Below are 17,111 nucleotides of genomic sequence, written 5' to 3' on the forward strand. Positions count from 1 at the left end.
TTAATTCTCTGCCACCGATCAGGGTTTTGGTGACTGTTATAAATTATGCTGAATGTCTGTTCATACAGAGCGGAGAGAATCACGCTTAACACACTGACTTTGCATTATGAAACACACACACACACACACACACACACACACACACACACTCCAAACACTCATCCAGAATCTGTCTTAAGCCTGGCATGTAATAAATCTTGTGTTGAGCCATGCTCTACTGCCATATTTGTGTGTGTGTGTGTTTAGGAGATGTCTCAGGAGATGGCTATAAACATTCAAATCTCACATGAATCGACTCTGAATCAATTTACAAGTCGACTCCGAGTCAATTATAGTTTGACTACAAATTGTTTGACTTGTTTCTAAATCCTTTCCATTACTGACTCTGAATCTGAATCTTTCACTGAGATGGGTACAACATGAGTCAACATCCAACCATATGCTTTGGAGTCTGTTGGAAAGTGGCTCTGAAACTGTACTCTGGTATACACAGAGTCACTGAATCATTCCGAGTCACATATCGATTAGTGTACACCGAATCGTTTCAAGAATCATCTTCGAATATGTTCTTCTGTTTCAAAGCTGAACTGTTCCTGAGTCGATTCTGAATCTGTCTGCTTATTGACTCTTTGCATGATTCATGAATTGACTTTGCTGAATATTTGTATTCATTCAACTACATTAGCTGAATCTGAATCTTGTGAAGAGTCGACTCGTCTGAGTCACATCCCAATTCTTTCAGGATCAGATTTGATTAGATTTGAATGCTGCTTGGATGAGTGCTGGTGCTATCATTCCAGTAGTGACTCTCAAGAGAATCCTCTCATGAGTCTGAAATGAATCATGAGTTATTTTAATTAGTAAACTCCAAATGAGTCATTAGAGCGACTCTGAATTAATCTCTTGTTGATATAATTCCATTTATCGACTTTTTATCCTTCCATGGATTTGTAATGTCTCTGAATCTGTTACGGAATCATTACTGCGCTGTTCATCGTGCACGTTATTTTTGTGGACGTTGAAAAAATCATTACCTGAGTTTAATTTAACTGCTCTAAATACACACACACACACATACACATGCACACACAGTCGTATATCAGTGTGTGACTAATCATCTATTATATGTGGCAACATGCTCCAGCTTTATAAATGTGTTCTGTTTCCATCTTAATAAACTCAGCTGTGTGTGTGTGTGTGTGCGTGTGTGTGTGCGTATGTGTGTGTCTGTGTGTGAAAAATCTTCCATGTCTCCCAAAACTCATGTGATTCTTCATGATCCAAAATTATTTAAAACATGAATCATAACAAACAAACAAACCATTAAATAAATATAATAAATAATCCACTGCACAAAATGACTATTCTAATATGTCACCATTTCAATAGCAACAACTTGCTCATCAGGACACGTACATCAGGCAGCCCATCATTAATAAACTGAATAAAAACACAAGTAAAGTTTTACATTACATTTACGTAGAAGTGTCAGGAGACGCTAAAGAAGAGAATCGTTTATAAAACGATTCAGTCCAGGATTCGGTTCTGAAGTCGAAGCTGAATCTATTCACTACGTGTCATCTACAAGTATACACTGAATCATTTCATGAGTTGGCTCAGCAAATGACTCTGAATCTGCTTATTGCAATGTATCTATAAGTATACACTGAATCATTCTGTGAGTCATCTTTTAAATTGACTCTGAATCCGTTCGCTACAAAACAGGACCGAGGAGTTTACGATTCTCTTCGGTTTCTCTTTTCAATGTCCGACAGCGTGTTGTGTTAACGGCTAAACTTGAACTCTGCTGTTGATTATTTTCTCATTGAAGCTCAACACACACACACACACACACACACACACTGATTCATTCTCTGCCTAATGCAGTAAATAATGCGAGTTGCTCACTCAGGAAACATACCATTGTGTACATTTTCATTTTTGGCTAATCCTGCCCTTTAGTGGTGAATGAAATGACGCGTGATGTTTACCGAACCATGGATTTGGAGGACAAGCTGTGTGTAAACAAAACACTGGCAGGCTGCGGCTGCTTGTTTTTCCTGTAGGACAGTGTTTGTCAGTGTTTTTTCCTCCGTCACCAGTGCCAAGCTGAGCGCTGGCACCATCTGAGAACAGAACCTGTGAATTTGTGTGAAATGTTTCGGCATGTTGCCGCGTGTTGAAGGACGTGAGGGTGATGATGATACAGACGAGGACAGATGGAGACTCGCGGCCTCGGGGTCGATGTTTTTCAGTCTCTCTCACAGTCCAGATCCTCCCTGCTCTGATCACCCTTAGATGTATATTATTAAAACCTTTTTATCTTCACTCTTTTTACCAAAACGATACCGAAAACTAGCATTTTATTATTATTTACATCAGTGCTGAAAGACATCTCTGAAGTGTGTGTGTGTGTGTGTGTTATCTTCTTTGTATTTCTTTGCATGCATGTAGAACATGCTGGTGGAGAAGGTGGAGCAGATGATGGAGTGGAGCTCTCGTCGCTCAGTGATCAGGATGAACGGAGAAAAGTTTCGCCGATTTGTTAAATCACCGCCGAGGAACTACTCCGTCATCGTTATGTTCACGGCTCTGCAGCCTCAGAGACAGTGTTCTGTCTGCAGGTAATAACATACACACACATACTAACAAACACACACTAACACATATACACACACACTAACACACACACATACTAACAAACACACACTAATACATACACTAACACATAACCACTAACACACACACTAACACACACACAAACACACGCACTAACACACACATTAACACACACACATTCAGACATACACACAAACGCACAGTAAGACATTAACATACTCACACATTCAGACATACACACACTAACACACACACATACACACACTAACACACAGACACTAACACACACATACTAACACACACATTCAGACATACACACATACAGTAACACACACACAAAGACATTAACACACTCACACATTCAGACATACACACACACTAACACACACACACTAAGACATTAACACACTCACACATTCAGACATACACACACACTAACACACACACACTAAGACATTAACACACTCACACATTCAGACATACACACACACTAACACACGTGTAATATTATTAGGTATTATGTATTAGGATGTTAGTGTTGTGGTGTGTAAATCGGACAGTAATTAGTACACTGGTGTTGGAATGTCTGTGAGAGTGTGTTCAGTTTGTTGGTGTGTGTGTTTTTATTAAAAAAATAAACACAAATAAACAATTAAATATTAAAAACAGGACAACTTTACAAAAAAAAGTTAGGGAATCATCCAACACCAAACAAAACAAAATAAAAAACTGGACAGAAAAGAAAATGATGAACAGACGAAAACTGAAATAGAGAAAAGTAAAGTGAATGTTATGTTTACTGTGTTAGTGTAGGATTGGTGTGTTGGGATGTTATTAATGTCCTGCAGTAGACAGCAAGCTGACAGAAATACTGTGTGTGTGTGTGTGTGTGTGTGTGCGTGTGTGTGTGTGTGAACGTCAGAACATCAAACACGTGTGGGGGAAATAAAAGCTTTCAGTTTGTTTATTAGTATGTTGGGTGTTGATGTTGTCAGAGTAATGAGCAGAAGGTTGTCAGACTTCTTCTCCTTCACGGATGGACAGATAATTAGAGGTTTCTGCTCTCTATTCTATCTCTCCATCTGTCTGTCTCTCTCTTTCTGTTTCTCTTTTTGTCCTCTGATAACTACTGTCATGCACATTTCATTCTCTCTCTCTCTCTCTCTCTCTCTCTCTCTCTCTCTCTCTCTCTCTCTCTCTCTCTCAGGCAGGCGAATGAGGAGTATCAGGTGTTGGCAAACTCGTGGCGTTACTCTTCCGCTTTCTCCAACAGGTTGTTCTTTACTGTAGTTGATTATGACGAAGGCGCTGACGTCTTTCAGCAGGTAAGCACACCTGGATACACATCTGGATTAGTTTGTCAGTCCTGGTGCAGAGTTAGTGTTTAACATTATTGGACATCCAACATCTTTATTTTGTACCTTACCTTCCAGTCTCTCTCTCTCTCTCTCTCTCTCTCTCTCTCTCTCTCTCTCTCTCTCTCTCTCTCTCTCTCCCCCCCCTCTCTCTCTCACTCTCTCTCTCTCTCTCTCTGTCTCGAACTCTGTAGTTAAATATGAACTCTGCTCCGACCTTCATGCACTTTCCAGCTAAAGGGAAGCCGAAGCGTGCCGACACGTTCGACCTTCAGAGGATCGGCTTCGCTTCTGAGCAACTGGCAAAGTGGATCCACGACCGCACTGATGTTCAGGTAACACACACACACAAACACACACACACCTCAGTCTGAACATCTCAGGGATTTTATTCATAATGCAGTAGGAAAGGTGAGTTTACTGACCAGTGAACAAACGGTACATTTAAACATATATTGTAAGCAGCGATTATGGGGCCAAGCACTTTCACACCACAGTGGAAGACGAGAAATAAGGGATACAGACTAAAGTGGAACATCCTGCATCTTATAAATCAGTGAAACGGATTTTGTCTGTGTTGTGGTGATGCTGTGATACAGACTCAGTGATTGGGGAAAATCAAAAAATGTTGCAGAACAAGCAGTAAATCAACTGTAAATTAAAATAAAATACATTGAATATTATTATCTGGCCCTGAAAGGGTGCTGTAGTACCTGTCCATGGTGCTGAAAAAGAAAGCGGACCGCTATAGTACCTGTCCATGGTGCTGAAAAAGAAAGCGGACCGCTATAGTACCTGTCCATGGTGCTGAAAAAGAAAGTGGACCGCTATAGTACCTGTCCATGGTGCTGAAAAAGAAAGCGGACCGCTATAGTACCTGTCCATGGTGCTGAAAAAGAAAGCGGACCGCTATAGTACCTGTCCATGGTGCTGAAAAAGAAAGCTGACTGCTGTCGTACCTGTACATGGTGCTGAAAAAAAGATGGTTGCGATAGTACCTGTCCATGGTGCTGGACAGGGACACGGCTGCTGCAGTATTAGTAGTAATAATAATAGATTTAGTAGCATCTTGGTTGCATTAAAGTTAAGTTAAAGTAAATAAAAATAAATTACATAAAAAGTAGATGAGATTAGAAGAGCAGAAAGAGCAAAAAAAAAAGGAAAATAAAAACAATTTTAAAATATTATATTAATTTAGAACCATTAAATTATGAAATCTTATGAGCTATAAGATTTCATATAGAAAAAAGATATAAAACAGGAGTAAGAAATTTAATAAAGGAGGAAATACAGCAAATATTTATTTGTGTTGTTGTGGCTTATTAAAGTTGTCTGAATGCAAACAAAACACAGGAGTGATCCATTTCATTTCTGCTTCATCTTAATAACTGCAAATCCTTCAGAGAAGGTTATTCTCATACCTCATATCTTCTGCAAAGAAATGAAGATCAGATTGACCAAATCTCCATGAACGTGTGTGTGTGTGTGTGTGTGTGTGTGTGTGTGTGTGTGTCCGTGTTGGTTTCTTATTTTATTTGTTGTAATCACTTATGCTGATGTTAGTTTTGATTTAATTACCGTAATGAAATTAAACTAACTCATGGTAGAATGTGGTCACATGGTCTGAAAGGTAATTAAGTGGAACTGAGTAGCTGTGATAGTGGTTTAGTTTCCTTTAAATTATTTAAATGATATTTTCTAAAGCTGCAGTGTATTAATAAATCTTACAATTTATCAACAATACGACCACCCGGACTCACTAAAGCCGTTCTTTAAAACAAACATGTTTTCAAGGATAAAACACGAGGACCTATGAAATAGACTAGCTATATGATTGACAGTGAAGAAGCCACACCTTCTGGTGATTGGTTGTAAGGTGGCTCACGTTTTAATTGTCTGTTGTGATTCTTTCATTATTCAGTACATGACTGTCAGCTATTTTTATCATCATCCTTCACTGTGTGTTTTTGTGCTACTCAAGTCATGATTCCACACGTGACATGTACCAGGACACGAGCCATCTTTATTTCTGTAATCAACTGAGCTTCATGTGGAAGAGCTGGAAATGGATTTTCATGAGTAAATCATTTTAAACTCAATAAATTCTTTAACCACTCTGTGTGTGTGTGTGTGTGTGTGTGTGTGTGCGGGCTGCACTGAAGAGTTTGGAACCCTGACAGAAAAGAGAAAATGAACCGTTTGAAACAGACAGCATTTGTTCTGAAGTTCCATTGATTTAAAAAAGAAAAGAATAAAAAAAAAAAAAAATCAAAAGATTGTAGTTTAGCGTTTAAAGGGATTTGCAATTTGGGTGAAATGCGCACAGAAAATGGCACAAATCAACTGGTAAAAATGTTTCCTTTAAAAGCTCTTCATGGTAATCATCATCTCCTGCTGAGTTTTAAAGCTCTTCATGTGTCTGATGCACTAAGTGCGTTTGTTCACTGTGTCCCACAGATCCGTGTGTTCAGACCTCCAAACTACTCGGGTACGATCGCTCTGGCTCTGCTGGTGTCTCTGGTCGGAGGTCTTCTCTACCTGCGCAGGAACAACCTGGAGTTCATCTATAACAAAACGGGCTGGGCCATGGCTGCGCTGGTAAAGTCTGAAACTCACACTTCCTCCTCTACAGGAAGTACATTCAGCACCTTCAGCTGGCAGTTTTATACCTCTGATCGTTTTCTTTTGTGTGTGTGTTGAGATTATTTCTGTAGGAAGTGTTTCCTACGTATAACCACACAACACACAACACACAACACACAGCCCTTTATTCCTTTCACATCACAACAGTTTTGCAAAGAATTTCAGAAACTCATTCTGCTTTCTGTCCATTTCTAATTACTTTCACTGACGCGTATTAGCCAGAAAACACTTTGAGCCGCAGTAAAGAGCCGCATCGGTTCTTTAAGTTTTATCTCTTTAAAATTTACAGAAGGAATCCTGAGAAATGATAAGTGTTTTGGAGCTTGACCTCTTGACCTCTTGACCAGTTGAGATGGGGAATGTTACAGATCTGTCAGTGAGCAGGAGAGAGATGACGCGTTAGCTGTAAAGGTCAGTTCACCTCGGTGAAGCCGTGAGTAGAGATTTTTACAGCAGCCAGAAAGATCCAGCGACAGACGGAATGTCTCTGGGTGACGTGGTGCCGTGCGTTTTAAGTCATCGTTAAAACCTCGGAATCAAGCGGGACGTTTTGTTTAGAGGAAGTTAATCAATGTCCTTAAAAGCAGCGGCGCTACACACTTCAGCACGCAACCAGGCCGTATCGATGAGCACCGGGTGCTGGAACGCAGGGCGAATTAAGGATGCAGGAGCGTGGCGCTGATGTTAATGCAGCCAACGATGTCGTAACAAACGACGCTGTAGCTGTAGCCGTACGCTATCAATATTTATTCCAGGGGGAAGAAAAAAGCAGGAGTTCGACCTTCTGCGCTGCATCGGCTGAAGTTTGTTATTGGCCGTATTGATTCTAAGACAAGGCTTGGCTATGGATTCTACTGCCTGAGAGGATAACATCGATCTCTCTCTCTCTCTCTCTCTCTCTCTCTCTCCCTCTCTCTCTCTCTCTCATCACCATCTCTGTCTCCAGCAGAGTCAAAAAGTCTGAGTCCACTTCCACATGCTGTTCATTAAAAAATAATACCTTTACATCAAACTGTGTTTCTCCAGCGAGTTACACCGATGAGATGTGTTTTCAGGTCACATCACGATTAACGGAGGATCTTCTGCTACGCAGTAGTGAATAAATCTCTGTGTGTGTGTGTGTGTGTGTGTGTGTAGATATTAAGCTATAATAGTAGCTTATGGTTCGTTCTCTACATGATGACATAAAAAGATGTTGGTTAAAGATGTAAATTTTAGACCTTCTGTGTTTCTACTGCAAAAGTTTTTATTTTATTTTTTAACATGTTTTCTGTATTTATTTCTTTCTCCTTTCTTCTCCTCTAGTGTGTGGTGTTTGCTATGACCTCTGGACAGATGTGGAATCACATCCGAGGTCCACCGTATGCACACAAAAACCCCCAGAATGGCCAAGTGGTGAGTTCCAGATCTTTTTTTTTGTTGTTTCTCTCTCTCTCTCTCTCTCTCTGTCTCTCTCTCTCTCTCTTTCTCTCTCTCTATCTCTTTCTCTCTCTCTCTCTCTCTGTCTCTCTCTCTCTCTCTCTCTCTCTCTCTGTCTCTCTCTCTCACACTCTCTCTCTCTCTCTCTCTCTCTCTCTCTCTCGCTCTCGCTCTCTCTGTCTCTCTCGCTCTCGCTCTCTCTGTCTCTCTCTCACTCTCTCTCTCTGTCTCTCTCACTCTCTCTCTCTCTTTGTCTGTCTCTCTCTCTCTCTCGCTCTCTCTCTCTCTGTCTTTCTCTCTGTCTCTCTCTCTTGCTCTCTCTCTCTCGCTCTCTCTCTCTCTGTATCTCTCTGTCAGTCTCTCTCTCCCTCTCTCGCTCTCTCTCTCTCGCTCTCTCTCTCTCTGTATCTCTGTCAGTCTCTCTCTCCCTCTCTCCTCTCTCTCTCGCACTCCCTCTCTCGCTCGCTCTCTCTCTCCTCTCTCACTCTCTCTCTCTCCTCAGTCTCTCTCACTCTCTCTCTCTCTCTCTCTCTCTGTCTCTCACTCACTCTCTCTCTCTCTCTCTCTCTCTCTCTCTCTCTCTCTTGCTCTCTCGCTCTCTTTGTTCAAACTGTCAGACACTCAGCAGAGCTTCAACACAAACAGAACCTGCACGTTATATTCCACAAACATGGCTTTATCTTTCTGAGCTCCACAAATACATTTGTTAAACATTTATTTGTTTAGCATTTCGTTAGCGTGCAAGGGAAAAGAAATCTGTGACACTGGGAGGATTTGAGAAGAACTTTCTCTGAGATGAGACTCTGGATTAACAAATGCGTGAAGGAATGCTGAACATCTGAGGAGCATTGGCTTTCATCCCTACGTTGCTGGACAAGTGGATTTTAATGATCACTTTAATGTAAATGAGGAGCTTCAGGTGGATCTGAATGAACAACAGAACAGTTCCAGAGAACTTGGGCTGGATCCGAATATCTCAAGTTCAAGGTGTATCTGAATAAATAGCCGAGCAGTTCTGAGGAACTCTAGATGATTCTGAAGATCTCACAGTGTAGAGAAATGATAATCCGAATGGATCTGAAGTGCTGGGGATGGATCTTAAGATCTTTGGATGGGGATTTTCTGAATTTGAAGATTGCTGGATGAATTCACTTAACTTCAGGATGAATCTGAGTAGATATTTGAAAGGATCTCAGAACCTCAGGATGGATATGAAGATCTCAGAGTGGTGAATATCTAAGTATTCCTGACTGGTTTCTGGATCTGAAGCTCTCACAAAGGATCTGACATTTAGATGGACATTGTGAATGGTGGCTCTATCCAAATGGAATCTCTCAGGGTGATGTGTAGATTTTTGGATGGATCTGAGGAACTTTGGAAGGATCTGAAGGATCTCTCAGAGGGAGATCTATGGAATCTTGGATGGATCAGAGGAACATAAGATCTGGGAGATAGATGACTTCTGGAAAAGCAATGTAAGAATTAGAAGGCTGGATCTGAAGGTATGAAGAGCAGGTGCCGTGACATGTTCCTGTAAAGCTGAGGTGTGAAGCCTGCAGCTCTGGAGAACTTTTTGATGTTGCTGCTTATAAAAACTCAACAGGAAATAAAATTTTATTTCAAGCAAAACTGCCAGCGCGCACAATCGTGTAAATATTGAGCAACACTTTAAACGTTTGTCAGCAGTGGCAAAGTTTAACAACATACACTTTTACAAACACACACACACACACACACGCTCACACACACACAAACACACACACACACGCTCACACACACACACACACACACACACACACACACACACACACACACACACACACACACACACACACACGCTCACACACACACACACACACACACACACACACACACACACACACACACACACGCTCACACACACACACACACACAGAAATGCAATAACTCCGGTCCTCAATTCTTCGTCCTTGTCCCAGAGGAGTTTGTGTGTCGGCGATCGAGTCAATAAAACAATTGAATCCGAGTCTTTTAATTAATACACTATAAATAAGGGGATAAAAAGCTCCCAGACTGTAATCCTGCCCCTAGCCTGAGTTCCCCTTTTACAGAAACTCCCCCCGGATCACCGGCGACATTTATCGTCTGTAATTTAGGAGCGGCATCGGAATTCACGCTGGCGTCAGAAATGAAACCGTAGCTACAAAGTCGTAGAACGCAGATTAAATGAAAGCAGCGTTAAAACCTTACGAGATCTTTCAGCACAGCAGGATTTTCATCTGGATCAATACCGAGTCGCACTTTTTCACTTCCTGAGATATTCCTTTTTATTATACGACAAGATTTTGGTTAGTTGTGTTTAACTCGTGTTTTCCCAACGTGTCGATCTGCTAGCGAGCTGAAGGACAGAATGCAGCCGGGTTTCTAAATAAAAACACGTAGCTTTGAGGGTTTAATCCCATCTTTCTCTCCATCTCTGACTTTATTAATGAATTTATTAACATAGCTTTCAGCCTCGTCGTTCAGCAGCTGATAAAACAGTAGTTGATTCAACACGTGTTAATCTGTTGGTCTGTAGTGTGTGTAGTAACTGATCCCTGACCTGTGCATGTGAACAGCGTAACACGTGTCTGTGGTTGGTGAAGTAAACATTGCTCTGAGTTTGTGGATGTAGAAGAGGAGCGAGAAAAGGCAGAGAGGATGTTGAGGATGTTCAGTGTGTTCAGGATGTTCAGTATATTGAGGATGTTGGGGATGTTTATTGTGATGAGGATATTCAGTGTGTTCATGATGTTCAGGATGTTCCGGATGTTGAGGTTCAGTGTGTTAAGTAATGTTAACTATGTTTATTATGTTCAGGATGTTGAGTATGTTGAGGATGTTCAGTATGTTGAGGATGTTCAGTATGTTGAGGCTGTTCAGGATGTTGAGGATGTTGATGTTCAGTGTAATGACGATGTTGAGAATGTTCAGGATGTTGAGGATGTTCATGATGTTGAGGATGTTGTGGATGTTGATGTTCAGTGTGATGACGATGTTGAGGATGTTCAGGATGTTGAGGTTCAGTGTAATGACGATGTTGAGGATGTTGAGGATGTTCAGTATGTTGAGGATGTTGTGGATGTTGATGTTCAGTGTGATGACGATGTTGAGGATGTTCAGGATGTTGAGGTTCAGTGTAATGACGATGTTGAGGATGTTCAGGATGTTGAGGATGTTCAGTATGTTGAGGATGTTGTGGATGTTGATGTTCAGTGTGATGACGATGTTGAGGATGTTCAGGATGTTGAGGTTCAGTGTAGTGACGATGTTGAGGATGTTCAGGATGTTGAGGATGTTCAGTATGTTGAGGATGTTGTGGATGTTGATGTTCAGTGTGATGACGATGTTGAGGATGTTCAGGATGTTGAGAAGGTTCAGGATGTTGAGGATGTTGTGGATGTTGATGTTCAGTGTGATGACGATGTTGAGGATGTTCAGGATGTTGAGGATGTTCAGGATGTTGAGGTTCAGTGTAGTGACGATGTTGAGGATGTTCAGGATGTTGAGGATGTTCAGTATGTTGAGGATGTTGTGGATGTTGATGTTCAGTGTGATGACGATGTTGAGGATGTTCAGGATGTTGAGGTTCAGTGTAATGACGATGTTGAGGATGTTCAGGATGTTGAGAAGGTTCAGGATGTTGAGGATGTTGTGGATGTTGATGTTCAGTGTGATGACGATGTTGAGGATGTTCAGGATGTTGAGAAGGTTCAGGATGTTGAGGATGTTGTGGATGTTGATGTTCAGTGTAATGACGATGTTGAGGATGTTCAGGATGTTGAGGATGTTCAGTATGTTGAGGATGTTGTGGATGTTGATGTTCAGTGTGATGACGATGTTGAGGATGTTCAGGATGTTGAGGTTCAGTGTAATGACGATGTTGAGGATGTTCAGGATGTTGAGAAGGTTCAGGATGTTGAGGATGTTGTGGATGTTGATGTTCAGTGTAATGACGATGTTGAGGATGTTCAGGATGTTGAGAAGGTTCAGGATGTTGAGGATGTTGTGGATGTTGATGTTCAGTGTAATGACGATGTTGAGGATGTTCAGGATGTTGAGAAGGTTCAGGATGTTGAGGATGTTGTGGATGTTGATGTTCAGTGTAATGACGATGTTGAGGATGTTCAGGATGTTGAGGATGTTGAGGTTGAGCACAGGTGAAGCGTAGCTGAGGTTTGGACGTAAGAGAACTTTACTGTACAATTCTGTCCCTCTGCTGCTCCACATTACAACACTTTACATAAACATTGACTTTGTTCACTTTCGAGCTGTTCGTCTGATTGTGGAACAGCAGAGAACAGCAGAAAACGTCCCTCAGAGGACAAAGACATCCAGTACATCTGGTCTTCTGTGTGTTCAGGACTGAGGTCAGAGTGAGGATGAGCTGAGTGATGATCTTCTCTCCTGACTGCTGACACCTTCTCACCCTCTCCAGTATTTAGTTCAGTAAACATCTCAGACTGATGAAGGTTTCTCCTCCTCAGCAGAGACACGCTAATCTTCACTGGACTTAAGGAGGACAGGATGTTCTTATTGCTCGCTCTTATTGACGGTAATAAAACTAGCAATGCTAATAATACATTCTACTTCCTGTGACTCTCAGTATCGCAGGAAGTGCGTCGCTGATCCGAGGAGATCCGAACTGTTCCTTTTGTCCAACTGAAAGCGTCTCTTTGGTGGGAATCCTGGGAGTTTTGGACCTGGTGTTTTGTCCTCGTCTCGTCTGTGTAGAAAGTTTTGGAAGTGAATTCTAGGTTAGCTCTCGATGGGTCTGGGGACGTTTCGCTGACTTGTAATTGCTGCCTGGGTGAAACTTTTCCCCATTTTTACCCGTGTGTGTGTGTGTGTGTGTGTGTGTGTGTGTGTGTGTGTGTGTGTGTGTGTGTGTGTGTGTGTGTGTGTGTGTGTGGAGTTTACTGTTGATGGAGCGCAAAGGAACATCAGGCCATTTGCTCTCAACACATTCCATCTGCACCTTCATGACTCTGAAAAAGACCTCTGTGTGTGTTGTGCACACACACCTCAACACTAATACACACACACCTCAACACTAACACACACACCTCAACACTAACACACACACCTCAACACTAACACATACACTAACACCCACACCTCAACATTTATACATACATTAACACACACCTCTCAACAAATACAATAACACACACCTCAATACTAACTCGACACTAACACACACCTCATCACTAACACAACACTAAGACCCTAACACACACCTCACCACTAACACACACCTCACCACTAACACACACCTCATCACTAACACAACACTAAGACACTAACACACACTTGAACACTAACACACACCTCATCACTAACACACACCTCATCACTAACACAACACTAAGACACTAACACACACTTGAACACTAACACACACCTCATCACTAACACACACCTCATCACTAACACAACACTAAGACACTAACACACACCTCATCACTAACACACACCTCATCACTAACACACACCTCATCAATAACACAACACTAAGACACTAACACACACTTGAACACTAACACACACCTCATCATTAACACACACCTCATCATTAACACAACACTAAGACACTAACACACACCTCATCACTAACACACACCTCATCACTAACACACACCTCATCACTAACACAACACTAAGACACTAACACACACCTCATCACTAACACACACCTCATCACTAACACAACACTAAGACACTAACACACACCTCATCACTAACACACACCTCATCACTAACACACACCTCATCACTAACACACACCTCATCACTAACACAACACTAAGACACTAACACACACCTCATCACTAACACACACCTCATCACTGACACACACCTCATCACTAACACAACACTAAGACACTAACACACACCTCATCACTAACACACACCTCATCACTAACACACACCTCATCACTAACACACACCTCATAACTAACACACACCTCATCACTAACACACACCTCATCAATAACACAACACTAAGACACTAACACACACTTGAACACTAACACACACCTCATCATTAACACACACCTCATCATTAACACAACACTAAGACACTAACACACACCTCATCACTAACACACACCTCATCACTAACACACACCTCATCACTAACACACACCTCATCACTAACACACACCTCATAACTAACACACACCTCATCACTAACACAACACTAAGACACTAACACACACCTCATCACTAACACACACCTCATCACTAACACACACCTCATCACTAACACAACACTAAGACACTAACACACACTTGAACACTTACACATACTAACTCGACCTCATTGAATGTGGATGGTGTTGATAATGAGACTCAGTCCATAACTCACTTTTTTCCTTATGTTTTGTTTCGACTTCATTTAGCAGCTTCTGCATCCCACAATGTCGGCTGCTTATGAATATTCATGAGCCGAGAAGGAAAGACGGAGAAAGTCATTCCACAACGATTTATTAACAACAGTTCATCAATGCGTGAGCTTCAAATCCCTGAAAGGAAAAAGGCAGAGTGCTTTAAAGCCGCAAAGTTTTCTAAAATGACTTGAACTTCTACATCACAAATATCATGTGCATTACCACCAGCACCATTAATCATAAGCTCTTAATAACTCCAATCTTTAACTTCTCCACAGGGGAACTTCACTTTAAACCCAGAATAAATGCAGAAAAAAGCCGCGTCTGGCGCTCATCTTTAGCCCACTCGTCTTCCTCAGAGAACGGAGTGAAGTGAGCTCTCGTCTCATCCATTAAATCTGAAACTGTCGAAAAGAGGAAAAAAAAGCCCCACAAACGAGTGCGGCGCTCTGCGGAATGACAATTAAGATGAACTTCCAAAGGCTAATGTGGTAGAAATCGTTCACAAGGTCCGCCGTGTCCCTTCTGTTGTTTGTGAACAATCAGAGATTGATTTGCCCGTGTACTCGGGTTGCCAGGCCTCGATTTAACCCCCACACCTTTCGTGTCTCTCACCTCCTCGCACGCTGACATCTCAGAGCAGGACGGTGTTATGAATTATTCAGGCATCAGCATCGATCTCTGTGTCTTAAACAAAGCACTAACGATGCCGCTGATCCCTGAGCCCAGACACACGGGTCCACGGCTCGTCCCGGAGCCCAGAGAGAACCTTTTCTGATAAAGTGTCCGGGTTCACACACACCAAACTAAAGGAAGAGCTCACTGAGGAGAAAAAGTCCCAAAAGCTCCAAACGTTCACTTTCTTTCTTAAATGTTTTTCAAAAAGGGTTTTTTTTTAAAATCAGGTCATTATGAATGCCATTCTGTGATTGAGTCGTTACCATAGAAACCAGAAGAGATTATTTTATACGTAATACCGAGCAATACAGCTAGCAAAGTTTGTTTTTATTTATTTATTTATTTATTTATTGCTACGTAAAATAATAAAGATCAAGTTTGTTCCAAAAATTCAGTCTGATTTAGATCAGAATTCATTCTAAAGGCAATTTGTCACAGAAACAAAAAATTTCAATTTAACCAAAAAAAAAATGTAAAAATAAAATCATGCGGTGCTAGGGGTCACGGTGGCTTAGTGGTTAGCACGTTCGCCTCACACCTCCAGGGTCGGGGTTCGATTCTCGCCTCCACCTTGTGTGTGTGGAGTTTGCATGTTCTCCCCGTGCCTCGGGGGTTTCCTCCGGGTACTCCGGTTTCCTCCCCCGGTCCAAAGACATGCATGGTAGGTTGATTGGCATCTCTGGAAAATTGTCCCTAGTGTGTGATTGCGTGAGTGAATGAGTGTGTGTGTGCCCTGTGATGGGTTGGCACTCCGTCCAGGGTGTATCCTGCCTTGATGCCCGATGACGCCTGAGATAGGCACAGGCTCCCCGTGACCCGAGGTAGTTCGGATAAGCGGTAGAAAATGAATGAATGAATCATGCGGTGTGGTGTGTGTGTGTCTAGTGTGTGTGTGTGTGGTGTCTGGTGTGTGTGTGGTATGTGTGTGCTGTCTGGTGTGTGTGTGTGTCTGTGCGAGTGTGTGTGTGGTGTCTGGTGTGGGGTGTGGGGGTGTGTGTGTTTGTGTGTGGGGTGTGTGTTTGTGTGTGGTGTCTGGTGTGTGTCTGGTGTGTGTGTGTGGTGTGTGTGTGTGTGTGTTGTGTGTGGTGTCTGGTGTGGTGTGTGTGTGAATACAACATTGTTAATACACAATAATGAAGTAATAATCTGAAATCGAACATGAACTTTACTCTACTTTTCTTTTCCTTATTATTTCCTTGTGTGTATTCAGACTCTGATGAGATGAAGTTTGTGTGTAAAGTTCTGCTCCTATTAATAATAATCACACATTCATTCATCTTCTACCGCTTATCTGAACTACCTCGGGTCACGGGGAGCCTGTGTCTATCTCAGGTGTCATCGGGCATCAAGGCAGGATACACCCTGGACGGAGTGCCAACCCATCACAGGGCACACACTAAGACACCGTGACCCCACTTAATAATAACCAAAGTGTTTTTATTCCTAATGAGCACATTAACACATTAACACATTAACACATTAACACAGAAATAAAGACGGGATTGTTTTCTTCTTTTATTGCTTTTCTTTACTTTTCATGCAGCCTGTTTCATACTCACTCTCACACACACACACACTCACACACACACACACACACTCACCTCACCCACAAGCTTATACACACACCTTTTTGCTTTTGCTTTTTTTAATTTACTGCAGTAAATATTTTCCTGTGTTAAAGACTCTGAGCTCTAAAAATAGTGAGAGGAAGAGAACGGCGTCGCCGCTAGAGACTTCTCGGTCATTATTTGTGGCTGTGCGCTGGAGTGTGAAATTAAAAAAAGAGAACTGAGAGAGAGAGAGAAGGAGAGAGAGAGAGAAAGTGAGAGGAAAAAAGGAAGTAAATTACCTTGATTTTCTAAACTCCACTCTACATTTGCATGAAATTATGTTGCGTCGGCCTCCGAGAGCGTCGTCGCTTCACGCCTGAACAAACAGCCAAACTCGTTTGGGAAGCAGAAAGCTGTTCAGTAAATGAAAGTGT

General features: G+C 41.9%; 1 protein-coding gene across 1 annotated transcript in view; it reads left to right on the forward strand.

Annotated features, from left to right (window-relative positions):
- tusc3 (tumor suppressor candidate 3) overlaps positions 1-17,111 on the forward strand; it is a 29,007-nt gene that overhangs the window by 4,773 nt on the left and 7,123 nt on the right. The window contains exons 2-6 of the mRNA XM_060892409.1: positions 2,455-2,624; positions 3,827-3,944; positions 4,169-4,309; positions 6,432-6,572; positions 7,923-8,012. Of these exons, the coding sequence (XP_060748392.1) occupies positions 2,455-2,624; positions 3,827-3,944; positions 4,169-4,309; positions 6,432-6,572; positions 7,923-8,012 (660 nt within the window). The remainder of the gene's footprint in view (positions 1-2,454; positions 2,625-3,826; positions 3,945-4,168; positions 4,310-6,431; positions 6,573-7,922; positions 8,013-17,111) is intronic.

The sequence above is a fragment of the Tachysurus vachellii genome, chromosome 2 (assembly GCF_030014155.1).
Source record: "Tachysurus vachellii isolate PV-2020 chromosome 2, HZAU_Pvac_v1, whole genome shotgun sequence".
Lineage (NCBI taxonomy): Eukaryota > Metazoa > Chordata > Actinopteri > Siluriformes > Bagridae > Tachysurus > Tachysurus vachellii.